The sequence below is a fragment of the Corvus moneduloides genome, chromosome 9 (genome assembly GCF_009650955.1).
Source record: "Corvus moneduloides isolate bCorMon1 chromosome 9, bCorMon1.pri, whole genome shotgun sequence".
NCBI lineage: Eukaryota > Metazoa > Chordata > Aves > Passeriformes > Corvidae > Corvus > Corvus moneduloides.
Window position 1 is genome coordinate 24,031,966 of NC_045484.1, and position 23,209 is coordinate 24,055,174.

General features: G+C 41.7%; 1 protein-coding gene across 8 annotated transcripts; it reads right to left on the bottom strand.

Moving 5' to 3' along the window:
- Positions 1–311: 311 nt before the first annotated feature.
- MKNK1 (MAPK interacting serine/threonine kinase 1) lies at positions 312–22,965 on the bottom strand. Of its 8 annotated transcripts, XM_032117665.1 has the most exons (15): positions 22,863–22,938; positions 22,168–22,310; positions 21,875–21,964; positions 19,278–19,372; positions 16,168–16,266; positions 15,413–15,510; positions 13,892–13,971; positions 12,399–12,472; positions 9,212–9,316; positions 6,137–6,192; positions 5,486–5,581; positions 4,515–4,709; positions 3,732–3,896; positions 3,071–3,114; positions 312–2,138 (listed from the first exon to the last, which is right to left on the bottom strand). In XM_032117665.1, exons 5-15 carry the CDS (start codon positions 16,262–16,264, stop codon positions 1,910–1,912), a joined length of 1,239 nt encoding a protein of 412 aa, XP_031973556.1. In that variant the 5' UTR covers positions 16,265–16,266; positions 19,278–19,372; positions 21,875–21,964; positions 22,168–22,310; positions 22,863–22,938; the 3' UTR covers positions 312–1,909. The 8 variants fall into 8 exon arrangements, with proteins under 8 accessions (XP_031973556.1, XP_031973555.1, XP_031973558.1 ...); XM_032117664.1 differs by lacking the exon at positions 22,168–22,310 and having other exon boundaries at positions 22,863–22,965; XM_032117667.1 differs by lacking the exon at positions 22,168–22,310 and having other exon boundaries at positions 21,875–21,986; positions 22,863–22,931.
- Positions 22,966–23,209: the final 244 nt, after the last annotated feature.

The window sequence follows — 23,209 nt, forward strand, 5'->3', positions numbered from 1 at the left end:
AAAACAACCTTCCCCACCCAAGAGCCACAGACCTCCAAAGAAACTAAAAAATAACTCTGCAAGAGGCACTCAAAAGTAGACTACACACGAGAGCTTAAGTTAACACCTCTTCCCTGCTTGGGGCGCTTTTCTCAGTTCCCAGAAAGAAATCTGAGATCAGAGACTGATAAATAAAATAAATCAATAGAAGAGGGAGGTATGCCTAGTCCTCAGAGACTTCAACTGTCCTAGATCCAATGTCACACAAAGAAGTAATTCTCTTTTCTGTGTCACCAAAAATAAAGAGGAAAAAACCACAAAGAACGGTCAAATGTGTTAAATACATAACTTAGGGCATTTTAATTTAAAAAAGCAAAATACATTTCATCATTCATCAGCTGGCACAACGTATAAAAACATTTAAATAACAACTTTAATATTAGTCACAAAATACAGCATGTTTTATAAAAATAGCTGTATGCACTGGTACTACTGATAATGTAAAACCACCCTGAATAGGCCATGCAAAGACATTCAGCTTTGACCTTTCAATTTCCAAGTGCTTGTTGCATCTGCTACTTTATTCCTTCTCACTCTGCTTGGGAGGGTTTTGTGCTGCCACCCGGGGGCCTCCTCCTCCCCCCCTGCACACAAAGCCTCAGCAAAAGGTTTCAGAAAGGGCTGACAAGGTAAGGTGCATCATGGGCATCTTAGCGCCCAATTTTCACAGCTTATGTTTCAGAAAGTGCTCAACATCTGTGTCCTCCCTTTGGTCACTTAAAATCTTCAGCTTTTCAGCCAAAACCCTTCCAAATTATTCTTGGCTCTGCTGCACCATAATATTGAAACTGGAAGCAAAAATCTGGACACCCAGCCTGAGATTACTGCAGGAGGCAGAATTCAATGGCTGCAGCACCATTTTTGTACAGTTGTACCTCTGCTTTTGGCATTTCTAAATTATTCAAACACCAAAATTCACTGAAGTCTGTCCACTCGCATTAGGAACTCCAGGTAGGACACACAAAAGGTCAAGGAGAAATTCCATTTTATAGAAAGGAAGGTTTAGCTGAAGATAGCATTAATACAATAAAACCCCAAATTAATAATAAAAACCCTACTTAATAGTAAATATAAACTGTTACATAAACAGTCTGTTACATCTGTGGTTACCAGATTTAAGAATGTTCCAATGGGATATAATGGACATTAAACTCCAGAAAATTAAAAAAGAGATGGTATGGAGTACATTATAATTAAGGGCAAAGATATGTCAGATAAAAACCCCACCCCTCCCAGTTTTCACCCCACATGCTGACACACAAATCATCAGCAACATAAAAAAACTACACAGCTCTCTCCATCTCTAGAAGTATGAGCAATCCTTGCACCATTACAGTACCATCCTCATTCCACTTAAGCCCAATGAATGCAATGGAGACAGAGATCCACCCAGTCATCATCTTCATTCCTGAGTCTACAGAAAGCGAGGAACAGCACTGGTTGGAACAGTCCCTACTGCTGACAATAACAGCAGCACCTCCAAAATGTGCCATCAAGGAGAGCAGCCATTGGCAGGGAGAGGCTTGATGCTCTGCTAGGCAAAGTGTGGGTTTTTCCTGATGTTTTCAAGTTTGCATTTTAAACTGTGCTCTTCTAGGAAGAAAATGAGGAAAACTTAGTGATTTATCACCTCAGATAATACAGCAGCAAACTCATCATCTGCAGTTTAAAAAAATCAGTTGAATTATCTTAATGCACTAAATCTGACAGGCAAAAAACATTCCCATAAAAAGCTGTCCCCTTAAAGTTACAACTCACATCACAAGAGCAAGCTCCTAATCAAAGTGTCAGAAGCAGAGCAGCTTTTATCAGCGTTAAAAACCCAAGTAAGAACACAGACTGATCCTGCCCCCCACAGCAGGAAGGAGCTCTAGAAGGCTTTATGGGGAACTGGCTGGAAGTCGCTGGTTTTGGTGGCGTGTGCCATGGCCCTGCGCTTGGCCAGGCGGGATTTGGAGGGAGGGGACAGTTTCATGGAGCACACGGCGTGGGCAGCGCTCTCCTGCTCGGCGCTCAGCTCGCTCTCGTGCTGGGACAGCTGCCGGTTCAGGGCTATGGCCTCGGCAGCAAACAGGGTCAGGTCCTTTGTGCTGCTGTTCCTGGCCAGGGAAAGAAAAGGAGGAGGCAGTGTCAATCCAGGCACTTCACCCACTCGCCCTCACAGCAGAGTATCTGTTTCCAGGCATGTTTATTTCTTCTACCAAATCATTGATACAGCAGGCGAAATGACCAGTTAATATGTGCATCTATCCTCTCTCAGAGGATCAGCAATACATGACAAAAACACTCTGGGATTTTGGAAACAGGCACAGTACTACTCCTCCTTCTGGCAAGGACTTCTGATGTAAACCCAGGAAGCCGCCTGAGATGTCATCCCTAATTTCTACCTGTTCTCAAAGGATGGGCACATGGGGCCATACTGCTGTCCTTCTCCAGAGAACTGCAGTCCCACTATAACTGTACCTCTGGCTTTAAGGAAATACCTTTCTGTTGGGAAGAACCACCTGCAACTGCCAGCAGCAAACATGTAGATAGAAACAGATGTGTGACTCAGGCTCTCTGGCATACAGAATCTCCCATCAAATCACCTCCAATGAGGCTTGCCCTGCTCACAGTAAATGGATACTGTGAGTACCACCAACTGCAACGAAAGTCAGATCCAAGTCTGTGTTTATGGTGATTATTCACCCATCAGAAAGCAGGCTCTCTGGCTAATACATGCCTTTATGCCTTTTTCTCCCCCTCCTGGGCAGCAAGCTGACAAAACCATCATTATTTTCTGTCTAAGATTAACACTGCACTGCAGGAATTCCCTCTAATGCTTTTCCAACAAACAAGCAAGATGAGATCATAAAGAAAATTCAGAGCTTTAATATTTCTGATGTTCTTAACAAAATTAGTGCTGTACATTTACGAAGTTCCATTCTCAGCCAGGGATGTCACCTCCTAATTTGTCAACTCCTCTCTCTCACACATTCTTTCAGTAATTATTCTTGACCAAGTTTACACATGTTTAGAAAACAAACGCTACCTTTGAAGAACTTGAGGGGTGGGCAATCCCCTTTCAGGAGCCTGCTAGAAGAAGCAGTAAAGAGAAGTTAGTTACATATTAGCAGCTGGCAACCAAGGTTTCCCAAGAGTGACAAAAACCAAGTAGCTCCCCCAAATCTTTACAACTAACACATATTGTATATAAATTCATTCACTGTGAGCTTACAAATCACTGTTTGCAAAGCATATTTCATAATCTGTCTCCCCTCACAAGAAGATTTCACAGCTTGCAGGTATAAGACTACAGCTTTGGAAGCTCTCCAGAGGCTCTATTCCTTCTTTCCTGAACTGGGAACTGAAGCAAAAAAGGACACTGCTGTTCTTTCATAACCGTATTTACCAGTATTCTGCATTACTGTATTAACACAATAGTTTGTGTACTGCCGTGCTTGCTATTCACAAGAAAGCCATTTAAAATGCACAAAGCAATAATTAAACAAAACAAACACTTAAAGGATGACATATTCATCCAAATATTTACCATGCAAAATAAATAAAGCCACTGTGTATCATTTAATTAATCAAGATATAAGCACCAAGACACGCAAGGACTCTAATAAGAAGTTCAGTGACAGGGAACAGCTTGTTTGACCCTTTGGAAGAAGAATAACCCTTAAAATTATACTAAGGGGGATACATACTCCTTGAACCCACGAATGTTGCAAAACTTGAGCAGCACTAAGTCGTTCTTTGGCATCACAAACCAGCAGCTTTGAGATGAGATCTTTGGCCTCAGAGGAAATATGTGACCAGTCCTTGTCTGGAAATTCGTATTTGCCTTCCTGAATGCTCTCAAAAAGCTTGTTCTAGTAAAGGGAAAAATTACTCAATTTAAATACACTGCAACCAGAAGGTTTCTCAGGGGACACTCTCTTTTATCCACCTAATGTGGAGGGCAACAACTGAAACCATCCAGTCTCCTTATGGAGTCAATGGAGAGTGACAGGCAGCTCCACAGAGTGGTTCAGTGCATCCTAAGATGGACACAATACACAGTCTGCTGAGAACACTTCCCCCCACCCCTAAGAGGGCAGCTAAAACACTCAGTTTTTAGAAAGAATAAATTCAGGCCCTGCACGGCAGCCCTCCCAGGGCTCAAATTTTATCTGAGGAATTGCAGTGACTAACATAAACCAGATCAAGGATTACAGAACAAGGCAGGATGGCAGGGTGGGGAAGAGGATGAGGAGAAGCTCTGAGATCTCACATCAGGAGGAAGGAGAGGCAGTTGCCCAACCTTACTTTAGAAACTGACATCACTCAACTTCTATACTGCCACCCTCACTTCTCAGTGACAGATCATCCTCCCAGCTACCTGCCAGGGTCAGGCACAGCTCTCCACTGCTGACACGACAGCAAGTCCTACAACCAAAGCTCACGGGAGAACTCTGCACTCCCCCCATGCCCAGGACATGCACACTCGCCTGGCAAACTCTGCAAACTTCTCCTCTGTCCCAGCCACAGTCCGTGCCACAGTTGCCCACGAAAGGGGGGTACCCACTGAGCATGATGTAAAGAATCACTCCCAGGCTCCACAGATCACACCTCTTGTCATAGAACGTGGCCTCCTCCATGAAGACTTCCACCACTTCGGGTGCCATGTATTCTGCAGAGCCACACTACGAAAGCAAATTCAAGCAAGTTTTCAAAGGGAGGGTCACATCAAAACAAGTGTCAGGTTTATCATTTTCCACTCTTTATACCAAGCAGCTTGGTGCAAAAGCAGAAATCAGGCATCAGTGACTACTAAAGTTCCTATAGTTCTTTAGCAGCACCATAAGCTGTTCCACGTGACTGTGAACCTTTGATCCAAGGTCAAAATATTAATTTACATCTTTCAGGTTTTTAAATCTAATGCATTAGTTATCAGACAAGTGTATCAGGGGAATAGATTTCTGTAAGATTTCTGCAACACTGTCAAGATTTTTCTTTCACAGTAAATGGCAAAAGCATAGGACTGTAGTTTTTCAAACTAATGTGTATTATAAAGCCACACACTGATTAGAGAGCTTGCATTCTCCTTAGCTCATTGGCTTAGCTACAGAACCAAAACATGGGGAAAAGAACACAAAACTAAGGTTCAAAGTCTGCCCATAAGCACACAAAAAATATGCACCAAAAAGTTTCCCCATTTGATTGTGTAAGAGATAAGCAGGACCTATGTGTCACTTGCTGTGAGTGAGAATTAACACTGTGAGCTCCTGTGCTTTTAGTGTATTTGTCCTGTTACTGGGAAAGCAAGACAGTATTTATCACAAATACACACTTGTGGAAATGAACTATCCAGCACTGAGTGTAGTGGCAGTAAGCTCTTTGGAAAGTCTCCTCTGGAGATAAGAAAAGTTGGTCTGTAGTAGAACAAAAAAAAGCACGAAGTCACAATAGGTTCTCTCACCGGCGTTGTTAATTCAGGAGTTGTTATGGGAGTACATGCACTGTTCAGCTTCACCCCACTGCCAAGATCAAAGTCACATATTTTTACTGGTGATATCTTAAAAAAAAAAAAAGAAAAAAGAGGTCAGGAAGACTGGGATTAATGCAAAATCTATGAATATGTACATATGTGAAGTAGAAAACCCCAGGACAGAAGAGTCCCTAGCGAGACCCAGTCTCTTACAGCCATATTCCACTCCTTGCATTCAGCGGCACCCACACTACCAGCATCTGATCCTGCAACATTGTTTTTTTCTTTGGTTAGGCAAGTGCCAGTACACAACAGAGCACTTTGGAAACAAGTCATATAATGTGACCAGCTGGCTTCTAAAGGCTGCTTGTCCATCTGGGTACTGGCTCAGAACAGATGAGGCACTAGAGTGTCATTGCTGTGCCCTCCCTAAGGCCAGTTGGCTTTTTATCTCTTAGCCAGATGTTCACATTTTCACAGCTCAAAGAAGAATTTAGTCTCTTTTAAGCTTCAGTTCTGTTAAATTTAGTTGAAGTTCACTAATGGGTTCAAAAGTTTTCAAGGAGAGAAAAACCACAAGGACGTTTTTGGGAACCAAGTTAAAAAAATATAGTTCAGAAGGTTAAGAGACCAGAGGAGCACCTTTTCTGGAGATTCACACAGGATGTTTTCAGGCTTCAGGTCCCTGTGAGCAATACCTGAACAGAGAGTACAAATGTTCATTAGAAAGGATACTCCTCTGTTTAATTTCTCATAACCTCTCTTTATTAGAAGGTTGCCTGGGAGATACTCTAGGTTTGAGCATGCTACACACACCTGTATAAATATAATAATTTAATTATTTTTAAATATAATAATTTAATTGTAAAGTGTAACTGTTAAAAGTCACTGTTGTATCCTGCTATACCTTTATCCTCCTTAACTGTACAGGAGAGTCTGTCAAGCAAATAAGAACCTGCTAACACCAGGCCTTTTTGTTAGCCCAAATTAATTACATTCCTTAAAACCAGCTTATTGAGATGACTGACCTTTAGGAAAGTTTAATTCTTTACACAGTTCAATGAAATGATTTTTGTGCCTTTCACAGTAAAGTTCTTCTTTCCAGATGGATCAACTGGCTTGCTGAACTCCTACCAGCACAGACAGTACTTGAGGCACTCTCCCCTGCCAAAAAGCCCCCAAGTTCCCAGATGAAAATATCCCTTTGGGGTATGTACTCATTGCTGAAGCAAATGAAAAATTAGAGGTTCAGTTAGAGATACAGAAGAAAAGCTAAAGAAAAACAACCAAAGGGCTTCTTCCTTTGACTCCTATCAGAATAGGCAAACCTAACAGGGAAGCACAAAGTTATCTGTGTAATCCACATGCAAGGTGGTTCTGTGTTGTCAAAGAAATTCTTCAAAAGCCTAAGTACACAACTTCTGGAAGTCCTCCATTTAATATGATCAAGCTCAATTGGAAGGTAGAAAATGAGAGGCAAAAAAATCAAATCAAATGAGCAACTTGGCTGTAATTTAACTGGAAGCTAGCCTTGATTTAGAAACTTACACTCCAAGGACACCTGATACTACTTCAGAATACAGAAAGGAAAATCCCACCAAACTCTAAGCAAGGGAGTTTTTAATATCTTTTCTTCAGCACACTCCAAAGACATGGCTTAAAATATAACAGCAGAGCCCCGATCGAAAGGAATCAGAGCGTTCACACTGACACAGTGCACACGGCTTTGGCACAAAAGATGGCACGATGAACCCACCGAGGCGGCCTGTGCTGACGTTTACAAGGCTGCCCCAACTCCCACCAGCTGGCTTGGCTTGCAATGGGAAAGCCAGCAGTGTCCTTTTTGTATTACTGTTTGAATTCAAATGTCTGATTATGTAACATTTGATTTCGCAGTTGCACAGAGCACTGAGAAAACAACTGCCTTTATACACCCCTCCAGTAGGTTATTAGCAATAAAGCACACACATCCCAAGTGGGCGTAAGGCAGGATTATCATCCAGCTGAGTTTTTAAACTACTCCTGGCAAAAGAATTAGTTGTCCTTGTTCAAATTTTTTTAAAAGCATTTAGCTACAGCACTTCACCATTAAGCTGTGCAATAAAACTGCTTTAATTTCCTGTTTACTTGAGTGTTCTGTATCCTACTTACTAATTATTTTAATGTCACACGGAAGAACCATAAAGAGAACAATAAAATGAAGAGGGGATGGATGTTGCTGTAGCTGATTCTGCAAACCATGTCCCCACTGTCCCAGTTCACAGCAAACAACAAGAAAGCAGATTGCTGCTCTACAGCCGTTTTAATCAATCACCCTCCTCTCATTTGGGGAAAGGGAAATTAAAACTAAAAGCTGAGAAAGAACTACAGGAAGGTATTAGCTGAGTCGATGTTAAACCTCTTGAATGGGGTACCTGGACTTTCAGCTGTTAAGAAACCCACTATAGCCCTGCACATCAAAAAATAATTTTTCCACATATTCAGCCTAAGTTTCCTATTTCTTATATATTCTGTATCTCAAAGTTAAAATCTTCTAAATGCAGCTATTCAAGAAGTACCTTCTCTGAAGATTTAAAGCTGAGTTACCACATAGGCAGGCTGTGACGATTACAAAAGCTCTTAATCCAAACTCAGTTTGGTTTCACATTCAAATTAATTTCTTGTAACAGTCACAATATGGGACAAGATCCATATTCCTCAGGTTTACCACTTTCATCCCTATGCATTGCTACAATTTTCTTTTTAATGGGTTCAACCTGTTGAGGTACCAGTGCTGTGATTCCAACTCAGCATATACACAGTCCTGTGACTTAAAAGTACAGACTACAACAAAACATTTATTGAACCAGGGCCAGTACTAAGCAACTTAGGCAGCAAATGCAACTCTGCTGAGATCTACCAGGCTAATCAGAATGGCAAAAAGGAAGAGAAAAAATGTATCAAAATACATAACCAATCAACAGTCTCCAATTACATGCCCTTCTATTCAGAGGTAGTCACTGTAACAGCAACTGAAGCTGCAAGGCCAGATAATCATGACATAGGAAAGACTTCAAAAGTCTCCATCACATTCAGCCCAAAAATATACTCTGGGATGACCACATTGCACATCAATTTTGGAATTTAAACCAAAGTATTCCCAAGTCAAAAAAGCAGCAGAAAAACACTTTTAAGATTAAAAAAAAAAGTCTCTACAAACATAACTGCTTTTAAATCTAAGCAAATTCCAAAAGAATTGAGGACACTTTCAAATAAATGCTATGGTTCACTTAGGTCTCTCAATTTAACAGTGAGAGTCAAAATGTGGGGGCCAAAAGCTACTAAAAACTATCAGGTCTTGTAACCAGGAGAAATTCTGAGTAATTACAAAAAAGTAACTCTGTTGACCTGAAAGAAGAGGAAATTAATATTATATTAGATCCCTTTTGAGTAAACTTTATACGGTGGCTTCTGTAACAGGAACAGACTCAACCCTAATGTTAACTCTCCCTGGATGCTGATTTAAGTTTTCTCCTTGAAAAGCCTGTACCATCTTAACACACCCAATTAATTAAAATACAACAACATGAAAATAATATCATAGAGGAAAGCAGCCTAAGTCATCTGGCATTGCTGTAAATGGAAACACTAGCAAAAGCTGGCTACTTAAAGATAAATGTGCTTCATAACCTGAGTGTACAGTATCAACTAGTCAAGATGGAGGCAGCCTTCTCTCACCTTTTGTGTGAAGAAAATCCAGAGCAGAGGCAATGTCTCTCACCACTTTGCTTGCTTCTCGTTCATTGAAGTGCTTCCTCTTTTGTATATGGGCCAGGATTGAACCTGTCAGGGTAACAGGGGAAAGAGGAAAACCTCAGTATGAATGCTGAACTAGTTCCAAGTATCATGAATCCATAACCTTATTTTCACATTCTATAACAGCCTTTCACAGCAGGCAACTTCTGTGGAGCAAAGGGGAATGACTAAGAAGAAAAAGGCACAACTGAGCAGCTTCAACACTTAAGTGTGCTAGAACATAATTTTCAAACAGTGCAGCTCTCTAGTTTAAGCACAGCATGAGAGGCAATCACTTTTTACTGCCCCAGGACATGACTGGTCAGTTTTCCACACACTTGCCAATAGTACCAGTAAAACTCAAACATAGCTAAGGAGATACAGAAACACTTCAGCAAAACCCAACCTCCCCCAGGTCATGGGTGGTCATACTCAAACTCTCCTCATTTTCCATAATGTCACCACTGAAACCCTGCACTGAAAGTCAAGGATACACGTTTTGTGCCTCAACACCATCAAAGGAAGAAGAGATCTGACCTTTAAATACACATCAAATTTCCCACAGGCATCAAGGCAAGGCTCCTACACTGACTTAAGGCAAAATTTGCCCAGGGATATAAAATCTGACAAAAGACCTCTAAATTAAAACATACTGAAGGGCTGGTAGCTTGCAGGCAGAGCATCACTGGTATCCCTTTAACAAAGAATAAAGGGAGATTTGATTCCTCATCTTCTTAGAGTGAATTCAATCAAACCTCTCAAAAGATTAAAAATGTCTTCAAAAAACCAATTCCATGTAGTCCACAGAGATCCAAGCCCCTTAAGTAGCCTTACTATTGCCTTTTATTTTCTTATTCAGAGCAGTGTACTTGTAAAAGCACCCAGGCAAAGAAATTCAAGAAGTAACTGCCATTTGTTATTAGCCCCAATACACTCAACACTTTCTATCTCAGGTGATTTCACTTCTTTTCAGTTCTAGATGTGGAAGGAAATCTCCTACTGGGTAATTCCTATTCTTACACCATCAATGCTATTGCCACTCCTCCCCAGTGAGCATTCAGGGACGAGGAAGAACATCCAAAAAGAAGAGATGGACAAAAGACTGCTCAGATATGCACAGCCATGCTGTGTCAGATGAGTAGAGGAAGGCCACTTTGGACCAGGTCATTAGGTATCACAGACATTTTCCCTTGCCAAAACCAACCCGTTCTAGTTTGCTACAGATTTCCTGAGTGCACAAAGTTCAAAGGCGTTTCCTGGTATAGTTTTCTTCACACCTTTAGAAAGTAGTAACAGTTCTTCAATGTTTCCATCCCTGTGGAAAAGACCCCACACTTTGCAGGAAACAATACTGAGCCAACTGAAGAGCTCATTTCACTCAGCAGGTTTATTTGAAATTATGTTTCTGAATAGAGGCGATGTTCAAACTCTCTCAGATAAGAATTGTATCGATATCAATTAAAACATACTCTACTGTAGACTTTATATTCAGCCCACAAAGAGAACTCTCATAAAGAAAGAATAGCAGGGCACTCCTGCCACAGTTGTTCCTAACTCTCCAGTACTCATCAGAGAGAAAGCATCATATGGCACCTCTCAAAATACATTTCAGATGGGAAAAAAAAAAAGAGGAAAAGATTCTTAAATCATGCAAATTCAATATAATCAGCTGGATCTTAAATCTTTCAATTATAAAATTCTGTCAGATGAGGTTGTTAAAGGGATTCTGCACATCACAGTGAACTGAACACAGATAAAACAGGAGCAGAGCTCCTTCAGTTACCACAGCTATTGGAAGGCAAAGTTGAAAATGGAAAGCCCAAATTATACTCCAACACTGTAAGTAACAGCAGCCTCGGAGACTGGAGTTACTGAAGTAAGGCTTGCATTGAAGATGAATGCTCTCATTCTCGTCAGCCATGCCACTCACATCAGAATCTGCAGTGCATCAGATCTGACCCCTAACTCCCATTAATTCTTTCTTGAACCCCACACACCTAACACTTCAAATACTGATTTTTTTTTTTTTTAAGAGAAAACCAGCCTCAGCCCTAGCTGACCCTGTAAAAACAGTAGCTAAAAGGGAAGGAGTAGCATTATCATCCTCTCAGCAGCCATGCAGGTCCACTGACAACCACAGACTCACAAAGAAGAGGGTTAACTAATGGAAGAATGGGAAATTAGAAAAAAGACAAATGCATATTCTTCTCAATCAACTCCTATTACAGCTAATTTGTCAGAAAAGTCTGAGCATCAATACAAAGTGCTATGGGAAAACACAATGAAAAGATGCAGCAATTTTGAGCAAAGCTAAAAAAAAGCTTTTACTCAAGACAAATATACATCCATCTCTTTTAAAAATAGTTCTGCATCTATGCAGAAAGGATTTGTACAGTTTGCTCCTGGAAACCTTCCTGACCAGAGAAAATAGATGATGTTCTCTAGGTATCAGGATACTCCAGAAGCTCAGTTTTCCTTTGAAGGGTTGGCCATATTAACTCATGGTTTTGCACAGCCATGCAATTAGTGGGTACAGTAATTATACTCAGTGCAGACAAATGTGAGAAAATGCACAAAGTGCTTGCTGCAGCTTTCTCATTCCCCAGGTGAGTGAGAAGTGCTGGAGCCCAACGACCACTCAAGCTCACCTGATGGGCTCTTAAAACACCCACAAGCACAACTGGTTCTCAACTACAGCAACCCTAGGCACAGGGAAGATGGTTTCCCTAACAGAGTTCCATGAGTTTCAGGAAATGAAGTCAATCCTACACCAAGGGAAAACTCTGCCAGAGTATATAGATGCTGCACTAGGATCATGCATAACACCTGACATCCTGTGTGTCTCCCCTTGCCTGAAGGTACTGTGACCTACTGACTGTATTTCAAACCTTCCACTTTAAGAGAGCTGATATTTCCATCACTCAGCTTCAGAAAGGGACTGCAAATGCATGACCAAACCCACCAATACTCAAGAATAACCATATTTCAAGCTGTGTATAATACTTCCTCTGCTTCTTGTCTTGAAATTCTCAAGCATTTAAAATAAGTTCTTCAATTACTACTTTAAAACACTGACACAAACAGGAACCAAAATGATTGAATGAGCAAAGGCACAGTTTCTGCACAGTACCTCCTCGCAGTTTTTCAAAGACCAGGTAGTATCTTGTGTCATCTTCAAAAAATTCTATTAGCTCCAAAATGTTCCTTTAAAAAAAGACACAAAAAAGAAGGGAAATAAAAGGAACAAGCATGGAGTGTACACACAGCCATGAAGAGTTTCAGCATGGATAACTAGGAAGTGCCAGAAGCAACCAAAAATACAAGTTCTAGTTAAACAAGTTGCTTTGGTTGTCTGTGGCATTAAAACCATATTTCCAACTCACACTGAAATTTAAGCATGCAAAATAGACCAGACACCAAATTCAGACAGGATTGTGAGAACTCTGCTACTGCTCAGCTGACAGGAAGGTAACTGATAGTGGGTTATATTTAATAATTTAAAACATTGCATTTGTGCTGAAGGCAGAAATAAAGAAAAAATAATTAAATTGGCATTCTTTCTCTCTGGAAATCACAAAGCAAAACACACAGGGCTCAAAGGAGACAGGCACTTGTCAGCAGGATATTACATCCAGCTCCTTAGTTGCCATTTTTAGACTAACTCCTGCTTAGCTCATGTAAATTCTTTGCAGCACAAACACCCCAGGTTGCTTTGAGAATGTCAAATGTGTAAGCCAGAACTTTTTACATTTAACAGTACATTCAAACCCCCAAATTCTGCATGTGGTCGTGTGAGCTTGAGTTTTTCATCAGCTATGTACTGGATGACCATATGCTCGCAATCTCACAAAAGAAAGACTTGGTCTGCTCCTCTACAGCACAACATAAGCCCATGGGTTTGGTAAACATGTTGGTTTTTAAATTATTTCTGTATCTTTTATTAAGTATTTGTTTGAAAAGGGTCAATATAAAGTGCACAACTGCAATATAAAGAACAGCTGTTGTACATACAGTCTAGATTAACAGAGACATCTAGAAGTAACTTCAGAATGGGCTCAAACCCATCACAGAGCTCCCAGAGCATGCTGCCAGTGCCTGCACAGCTTTTCTTCCTCTTCAGGCATCAGCAGCAGCTTTACAGTTGCTTCATCCTGTGGCTATGAAGTCAGCACACATCCAAATGAGAACTAAATTAGCTTTTTGCTGATCTAAGAGCTTCAGTGCAAAAGCAGGAAGGCTGACGCAAGGAGGAGGACAAACCACATGCCAGGGAAAGGAATGGTAAGACTTCCTTTCCACAGAGCAGCTGGTATCAGGTCAGCTTTTGCTGATGGTGAAATCACAGGGGAGAGTGTCAAAATGTTAATTTCTCATCTTGAGGCACTGAAGCACAATCAAGCTACACTGACCTGGCTGCTAATTGAGTGATATAACTTTCAATCTGTAAATAGTTCCCCTAAATTTCACAGGTAAGAGACGGGGAAATTCTTATTCTGAATAGGTCAGGTCTAAATTACAACTGGTTTTAAGGAGACTACTGCAAAGCTTCTAACCTTGTCACACAAAAATTTGAGAACAAATAATCATAACACTTTAAATAAACAAAGACAAGATTATACTTACTTGTTACCCTGACACTGGTACAGAGTTTCTATTTCACGAAAAACCCGACTCCGACTGTGCCCAGCATTTTTTTCAATGATCTGTGAAAAAGAGTTAAGACCTCGTATTTGAAAAATTACTGTGAGAACTATGCAAGTAGCTCTGGAATTAGGTAGCTGTTCCAAGGTTTGAATCTAGGGCATGCCCACTAGAGAAGAACACTCCACCTTTGTTTGTTTGTTTAATTTCTCTTCTGGCATTTGTTTACAGAGCAGAGCAGTGTCAGCAGAGCTCTGGAAGGCATTCAGAGGACAAGAGAAATTAGGGCAGGAAGAGAAGAAAGGAACTAAATCCACACCTTACACAGCCAGTGACCAGTTACCACAAGCTCTTTCTTGCATCATTTTAACTTTGCAATGTGCAGAACAGGATATCCACTTGAGTTCTACTAAAAATAGATTTGAGTCACATCAGACACTGAACAGCCAAAAAGAAGAGATTTGTCATTACAGGCATTTAAGCAAAAAGTACCAAATTCACCACAAAATGAGAGTTTAGTTCATCGTGTAAACTTCATGGAGACCCAATAATAGAACCTAAAGAAAACATACATTCAATCTCAGAGCCATCAGAAGTCACCTTCCTTCACACAGTCCTCTGACTGAAAAAGGACAAGAACAAGAGCTTTCCACAGAGGCTGAGCCTGAATGACTGCTACATAAACTGAAATTACCACAAATATCACCACCATCTGTATCCAGGACAGATGTATACAGCTTTCTTATTTCTGCAGCCTGAGTTCTCTGGTGCAGAACAGGCAACCATTCACCAGTACTACAGGACTCAGCATCTGATCACATCAAATTCCTAATGCAGAGCTTTGTTTATTTCAACCTTTCAACTTCAACAATTTTACAAAGTACGGACAAAATTCTAGCATCTATAGAGGTGCATTTTTCAAGGGGCTTAAAATTTTGTGCCTATTTTTGACTAGAATAATACATAAAGCTTCCCTATTGCTATTATTTGCGTTTGTAATTAAAAGGGGACTCAGGCTAACAACAAATCTGTAAATGAGCCCTAACACTTTACAATGATATTACAGAAGATTGGCCTCTATCTGAAAATAAAGAGACAGCTTTCCATGAACCACTGGCAGTACTTGATGCTCTCTGAACTCGGATCAGCACCCAAAAGTCTGCACTGTTTGGTAGGCCATGCTGTGACTCAGCCTCTTCATAAGAAGAGACAAAGGTAGGACTACAACCAAACCAGGGCATGAGAGGAAAGCTTGCCCTGAGATCCAACCATCCCAGTGAGTTAGTTTGTGACTTTTACCTGCAGCTGATACACCAGTTCACTCTGGAGACATGACACTTCAGGTGACAGGTTTTCTCAACAGTTATAAAACAGGCTCATTTCAAGCACCAAAAATCTCCTAGAAGGTTTTGCTATTACCCATCCTATTGCAGGTTTTCACTGAGATACTCAGAAGGAGAAGACACATCACAGACAGAAGTGATGCTTTTACTCTATACTTACTTTCACTGCATATTCTTTCCCAGTTTGGAGACTGACAGCACCCTGAACTTTAGCATATGCTCCCTCACCAAGCAGCTCAGCAGTCAGCTTGTACAAGTCTGCCAAAGAAATCCAGAAGAAAGGACACATCCATCAAAGTGAATTTTGAAAGTTATTTTAGTGAATAACATCAAGACAAGCTCTTCATCTGATAAGCATCCCTCAGATTTATGCAGTATTAAAGCAGACATGCCAGTCTTAACTATGCTTCATTTTTCACCTCCCTCTTTCAAGTACCAGAAAAATTAAACTTCATTACAGCATCAACATGACACATTTGTTCACACCAGAAATGTTTTGTATCTCAGCAATATCTAGGACCTCAGCCACCTTCCCTGTCTTCGTATAAAAGTCAGGAACAATTTTTTCAGGTGGAAAACAATTCTCTCCTTGCTCAGAAAATGCCTACCACACATAATCTACTTGCAGAGATAGTGTTTTAAGTGTAACAAACTTGAGCATTTAAACCTAGAAGGCTACTACCACCTTCATTTGCACTTGCCCACTAAGAAGTTTTGTACTGCTCCGTTTCCTCACTGAACTATATTTCACTTACAAAGCTTCACAGTGTTTATGCTCACATTTATTCAGTCAAAACATTTTGACATCAGCACTGTTCCTACCAAAAAAAGAGCAATGTTTAGCTAAGAAAACTGAGAAAAACAGCAGAAGCAAAGCAGACTGTAACAATTAAAAGCTTTTAAATTGTCACCAACCTTCAAACTTCCCAGGGACCTGATCTGTGGCTCTGGTTCTTTTTTTCTTTTTCCTTTTCCCACTGTCTGCTATGGGGACAGGCTGACTGCTGACCATCTCTGTGTGGCAGAACATAGAGGTGACTTTAACAACCAATTACTTTAGGAGGAAATGCACATGCTCTTGTGTGTTTAGTTTCTCATCCATCCAAAAGTTTCTCTGCTTTTCTTCATCACAGGCTGCCACCTCTTTTCCAAATATCAGAGGAAACCCAAAAAGGCAATTCTTGGATGCCAATTAATAGTTATGGGGAGACTTGATAAACAAATGTAAAAACAGGAGGAAACAATAATGCATCTATACTGAATCCTTACCTCACAGCCAAAGCATAAAATAACCCACAACAGAACACGTGCCCTGATACCAGACAGCACTAACAGCCCTCACAAGGGCACTCTTCTCTGAGCTGTTCTTCTGTTTCGCAAATACATTTTTTCCAAATCAGCTCAAGAAAATGAGCCTCCGAAACAGCAGGAAGGTGTGGGGAAGTTTCAAACCACTCAGTGAAACAAAGCAACCACAGGAGTTAAGACAGCAGAGGAGCAATCTAGGTCAGTTTATTCTGCCATAAGGCCAGAAAGAAAACCATTTCTCACAGAACCATAATGTACCTTTCTAAACCACAGATCAGTGGGTAATTTATGCTCCAAAGCAAGAAGTATTTATGGCATTTAGATTTTTTCCTACATTACTAGCTATAGATACTATAAGAGCTTAGTCAGAGATAACAATTCACTGATGCCAGATAATATGGCAGAAAAAACCACCTGCATATTGTTACTGAAGGCCTAAATAAAAAGACTGCCATATTTGTACAGCTAACCTATCTCCAAAAAGGTTAAATGATTCCACACTGAGGTTTTAGGAGGGAGCACTTCACACCAGTCACATCCAGTCAAGTTTGCCTTAACAGTTTAAAATCTCAGCTCGAAGTCTTCAGGGCAGCAACAAAGTACAGCTAAGACATTTTACAGCCAGGAGGAATTCTGATAAAATTAACTTTTAAAGATCTTGTACTAGAGAAATAGCTAAATCCACAGAAAAAGTGTAATTATGACAACACTGATAATGAAAGAGCAAGTCCCAAAAATTCCATCAATTCTCTTTTAACAGAGATTGTGAATAGCAGTTTCTCTGCCTTTCACTGTTTCTAAAGTACTCAAAACATGGGAGAAGCTCCAAGGCAGAAAACATTCCACAACAATCTACCAATACATGAAATACTTTTTCTTTGCTCCATTACATTTTTCTTGTTCATATCTGTCAGTAATAGCTGACTGTGAATGTCACTTAGAACCCACATGTCTGAAAATTTAGGACGTGTTATTTTGAAAGTCCTTTCTCCTTAACAACTTAGTAAAACACTTAAAAATGTATCACCGAAAGCTTCAAGACAAGAGTAAATCCTCATTTTCAAGTCTTAGGCAGAATGTGTTCAGAAATCATCATGATGGATGACATATGTGCCTTCTTAAATACAGTAATATAAAGCACATTTTACCAACTTCTGAAGAAACAGCTTCTTTTGAACTCAAACTGACACACATACAGCTTCAAATTTTAACATAAAGAGAAGGTGAGCCTTTGATAGCTAATTCCAGCTCTCCTCTTTTTCAATTCCATCTGCATCAGGAATTATTCAGAACTGGGACTGAAATGACACACATTAAACTGCTCAGAGAGAGGGCTGCTCTGCTTGAAGGAGGTCCTTGATTTCCACAAGGTGTTGAACGAGTAACTTTAATGCCCTGACCTCCTACAAGTCACAGCTAGACAGGTTCTATTCCATTTCAAATATCACAGTTTCAGAGCTTGTAACAGACTAAAAATCAGCAAAAACCCCAGGATGTGAACCCCCTATCTTAGCACAGCTGATGTATTTCTTCACAACCAGCTCCTGCACCCTACCAGCTGACTCTGATATTTACAGTCGGCTGTTTAATAACTCACTACATTATTTAAATTCCCTTTAGTCTGACTCAATTCCTAAATTACAAAGAATTGTTTCCCTGAAAACAGGAAGTTCACTAGTCATGTATACAGAAACCAAATGGCTGAAAAGTTGGTATTTTTAACCTGTAATCTTGACTAAATTTGCCATCAGACTAAAGCATGAAACATTTGCTGTATTAAGATTCTTATTACTGCTCTGGTCTGCTATTTCACATCATTGTGTAGCTCATTTCTGTCAACACAGCTTATCCTTTAAAGGTATCCCAGCTTCACTCTCATTACTCACTTTGTTATAATGAACAACACTTAAGTAACAGCTGGTACTACAAGCAAATACCTTTAGTCCAGCCAAAGAGACTTTACAAGCTTTCAAAGAAATGCTTTTTTTCTGCAACTGCATAACCAAAGAGTTTCTGGTGACACTGAAGGACAGTGTGCCTCAACCATTCAAGCACTGCTGAGGTGTTCTGCATACTGCAGGAGTGCTTCTGGTGACAGGGACACTGTGGGCTCTGAGGCAGCTCACCCTGCCAGACACAGAGCTCAGGGACAGGACAGACTGCTCTGGAGGGAAATGGCCCATGGACACATCAGGGCCAAGACTGATGTCTTCAAATTCTGATCTGTCCTTCTCCGGTCAGGTTAGGATTAGTACTCACAGGGTAATGGAACCAGTAGAATCCACATGGTAAGTAAAATGAGAGCAAGTTTCTGTCTTAGCTGTGGTTTTGTTGAAGTCCCTGAATTTTATTATCATCATCATAACTCTGCGTTGAGGCAATATTTAACACACACATTATTCAGAGCCTGTGTGGGATGGTAGTTACAGCCTTTCCCTTTTGCTGTAAAGAAAACTTGTGAACAAAGCCAAGAGAAGAAGAAAGGGAACAATTACCACAAGTTTCACTTCATTCAGACCTTAAGTCGTCTTTCGTCTCACTTCCTAACACTCCATATATGAACATGCCAAAATCCACTACCCAGACCTAACTCCCCTCTCATTCTAATCTGCTTCCCAAAGGAAGGAAGGGTATATTTGGAAAACAAGCACATGTGTGTAACAGGAAGCACTTGGAGAACACAGTAGAGATGCCTTTTTCTATCAAGAAGAAAATACCTTGTTTGTGTGTTTGAACTCAGTGGAAGAAAGCAGAGTCCAGGTACTACCACTGCTTCAAAACTGACTCTTGCTTGAGCCAAGTTGTTCTGGAGCTGAAAAGAAACACCACCACGTTACCAGTCAGAAATCATGAAAACACTGCTACACATATTCAGCATGCCCAGAGCCTAAAGGCATTGCAAGGACCTGTTGTGGTGGGCTTCACATGAACACACAGCGAAAGCACACCCCTACAATTTCAATGGAACAAAATGAAAACAGCCTTCAGTCCAGTTTTCCTCCCAGCTCAGTGTCTCCCATTGTTCCTGGACCCTCTCTTCTCCATCAACTCTGATTCCTGTAGATGTGGCTTATAATGAAACTGGATGCACTCAGCAGGTGCTGATTCTACAAAAACCATGTGGTTGCAGGAAGCTCAGAACAACCCAAGCTACCCTTATAAAGCAACTACATAGTGATTAATTGTGTTTGCAACGTTACACATCAAGGGAGATACAATTTGAAGAGGACGAATGTGCAGTGTTGTATGACAGTCCTGTGTCAAATCAGAGACATTATTTTATACTCATTCTGTATTAAGTATACTAATTTCAAATTCTAAGAAGTAAATACTCATACTTGATTTTTGCACTGGTTTGCCACAATTCGTTCTTAGCTGTCAAAAGTTACCTTCTCATTCCACTTACAATAAAACCTTTAGTTTCATTTAATTTGAGTTATCCATGAAGGGAGAGGAACTTAAAAACATTCCAACATCTTCTCAATATACAGGAGCATTAGCATTTTCAAACGAACACCTGAAAGTTCAGAGAAAGCCCAAGCAATCCAATTTCAGGAAAGAGCAAATCTGACAAAATTATTGATCCAGCCTTATCACAGCATTACTGTGACAACTCACAGTGTCACAGCTGCCACCACCCGTCTGAAACCCTTCGTGCTGGGGAAAAGGTTACAGCAACCTTTCTCTTTAGCTCCATACTTCCCTCTGCCATTCCCTCTGCCACACTTTCAGGAGATCAGCGTCGCATCATCCCTGGCTTGCGCAATTTGCAGAGTAACTTTTTGGTACTCCCAGCTAACACTTCCCTCGCAAACTAAGAGGGGGTTTTCTGAAGTTCCAAGTCAAACCCCCCAGCAGTGAGTGGATCTCACTTTTCAGGATAGCACATCAAGTTATTCCAAATAGATTCCTCCCACCCCAGTTTCTTACTTCCCCAGGGTTACTGCTGGGGAAGCAGGGAGAACCTTAATGGAGAGGAGAGCACACAGCATTCCTTTCCCTCTCGTGTTGGAGAAAACAGCGCATTTTGACACACATGCTGCAGACATGAGATCTCCTGAAATCAGCCCGTGTTGCCCCAGGCACACATGCATTTCTTTAAAAGCATTAGTTATCATTCGGAATGACAGCAAAAGAACTATTATCATCCCCACTGCAAAGCCAAAGGCAAACAAAAGAAGTATCCTGACCCAGCCAGGAGTTAACAAGTAAGTACTACAAATTAGCCTGAAGGTGGCTTAAAAACACACTGTAATCTTTTTTATTTCTTATTCAAGGACAACGTGTCTCCAAGGCAGCCACATGGATGGGAGGATATAACAGGGTGTACTTCACAGGGCTAACAAATAGTTGTGAACAGTGAGCCCTGTCGGGAACAACATGGCACACACACTGGTTACTGCACTAAAGAACATCATCTCTCCTTCCACACCCAGCAGAACAGTCAAACAGGATATTTAGTGCTACTGACCACGGGCAGCCAGTTCATATTTAAGACTTACCATCACAGGGCAGTAAGAACTTAGCAACAAAGTTATTTTAAACTCCATCACACATATTCTAAATGAGAAAACTCCTAGCAATAGCACATTGGCTCAGCTACTTCAACTTCTCCAACCCCTAGAGCACTTTTAAATTAAGGAGATATACAATGTAAGTAGGTTCTGCGGGCCAATTACTAAACAGCAAGCTGTTTACTCTCTTCTACATCTGATGGCATCAACAACTCTCAGAAGACTGTCTCTGCATCGCCAATTAGCTCCTGTAATTCTCCTCAGCTCCTTTGCTACTGTAAAACAAAGAGAAAACCTTCTCAGAAGACAACTTTTCATTTCCTACAGATACAAGATAAATATTTCCTGTTCTTGCTCCACACCCCACCAACGGTCAATGAGATCTGATCAATGACATCTGTCACTGGAAAAAAAAAAAGCTACAGAACACACACCCTTAGCAGAAAGCAGCCTTGTTAGGAGAAGCTAATCTAACTTAATGGGTTTTTAAACTTTGAAGGAAGACTGATTTTTCTTCATTTTCCCCTCCTCTGTGCTTCCAACTGTAAAATTAAGTCATTAACCTCCACTGCATTGTCACATTTGATGTCACCTAAGATTTGTACCAGTGTTTTAACATTTGTTACCAGAAAGGTACTGGAAGGAGAGAGGAAATTCCTCATAGCAATAAATACTTTTTTTGAAGTACAGAGTACTGGTATAGCAATCATACCACGAAATAATGTCATAGAAGCATTTTGGTTGAAAAACACCTTTAAAGAACCAAGAAAGGTTCAAATGTACAAGGCACCCCACTTTACCTGTTAGGCTGCCAAACTCAAACACCTTTAGAACTGCAGTGAAAGAGGTTCAGCTCTGCGGGAGTGTTTTGCCTTGCTTCCATCCAGCACCTGGGACGCATGAAGAGGAGCTCTGTTTAGTTTAAAAAAAAAAGGCAAACTACAGTTCTTTGAAGTTATCAGAATATACACCAATCTTCCCAAGCCAATTGTGAGGCATAACATTTTATGATAAAGAGGCTTTTAGAAGCCACCAGCCTGTAAATGATTAAAAAAAAAAAAAAACCAAAACAGTGGCTTATTTCTAAACAAACCTGACACTTCACAGCCAAGTGCCAGTGGTGTCAGGGAATGGGCTGATTTTTGGCTATCACAAGTCCTGCTGATGCCAGCAGCCGAGCTGTCACCCAGGGCTGTCCCGCTGCTTCTCCTGCCTCAGAAGGTCATCCTGCTCAAACTAACGCCACAGAGCACACATTAGGCAGTTTTTCAATGTTCCTCGGGGTTCACAACTCTCCCCGACTGATGCCAGCTGAAAAACACAAGAACTAAAAGACTTCTCGTGATCACACCTACGAACCGGTTCATTCGCCTTTGCCTGCTCTTCTCCCACTCCAGCAATGTCCTCAATAGAAAGCAGCTGCCGTAGGAGTGTAGAGACTTACCATCCTTTACTGAAAAACCCGCTATGTACCAAACACAGCACTTTAAAGCTTCGGCGAATAAAATTTCCAGCTCCAGACACGAGGAAACTCCCGCACTCCTTGGGGAGGGCCCCCAGACCCAAAGCTGCCGGCCGGAGGGCTGAGGCACCTTCCGGCCGTCCCGCAGCAGCCGGGGCTGCCGCCGCTCCCGGCGTCCGAGCGCTCTGCCCGCCACACTCCCGAACGAGCCGCGGGAGCCCAGCGTTTCCTGCGGGCACGGATCGCGCCCCTGAGGGCTCCCCTCCCTCGCCTCCCCTCAGCTGACCGAGCCGGGGACCGCCGTGACCACAGCCCCCCACTCTCACCTCCATGGCGGCCGCGGGTCCCTCCTCGGCGGGGCGGCACCGCCCGCCCCCACCCGGTGTGCGCCTGAGGAGCGGCGGGAGCGCGCGTGCGCGCGGCACCGCCCCCTCCGCACCCCCTGCCGGGAGCGCGCCCCGGCCGCCCGCGCGGCCCGCTGGGCGCGTGCGCGTGAGGCGGGGCCGCGGCTCCTCTGAGGGGACGGGACGGGACGGGACGGGACGGGACGGGACGGGGAGCGTCGGTGGGGGACAGCGGGGAGCGGGACCTGCTCCCCCGGCTGGGCTGGCTGCTTGCAACCTTCTCCTTCCCCCGTGAGCGATATCACAGAATCACTTCGGTTGGAGAATGG

Bases quoted from the DNA above. Each gene is read 5' to 3' on its own strand.
- MKNK1 (XM_032117662.1), bottom strand. From the start codon at position 16,282: ATGTTCTGCCACACAGAGATGGTCAGCAGTCAGCCTGTCCCCATAGCA. The intron at 9,317-12,398 runs GTACTGTGCAGA...TTACCCTGACAG, and splicing joins CTTTGAAAAACTGCGAGGAG to GTTCAATCCTGGCCCATATA. The intron at 4,710-5,485 runs GTGAGAGAACCT...TTGCTTTCGTAG, and splicing joins CTCCTGAATTAACAACGCCG to TGTGGCTCTGCAGAATACAT.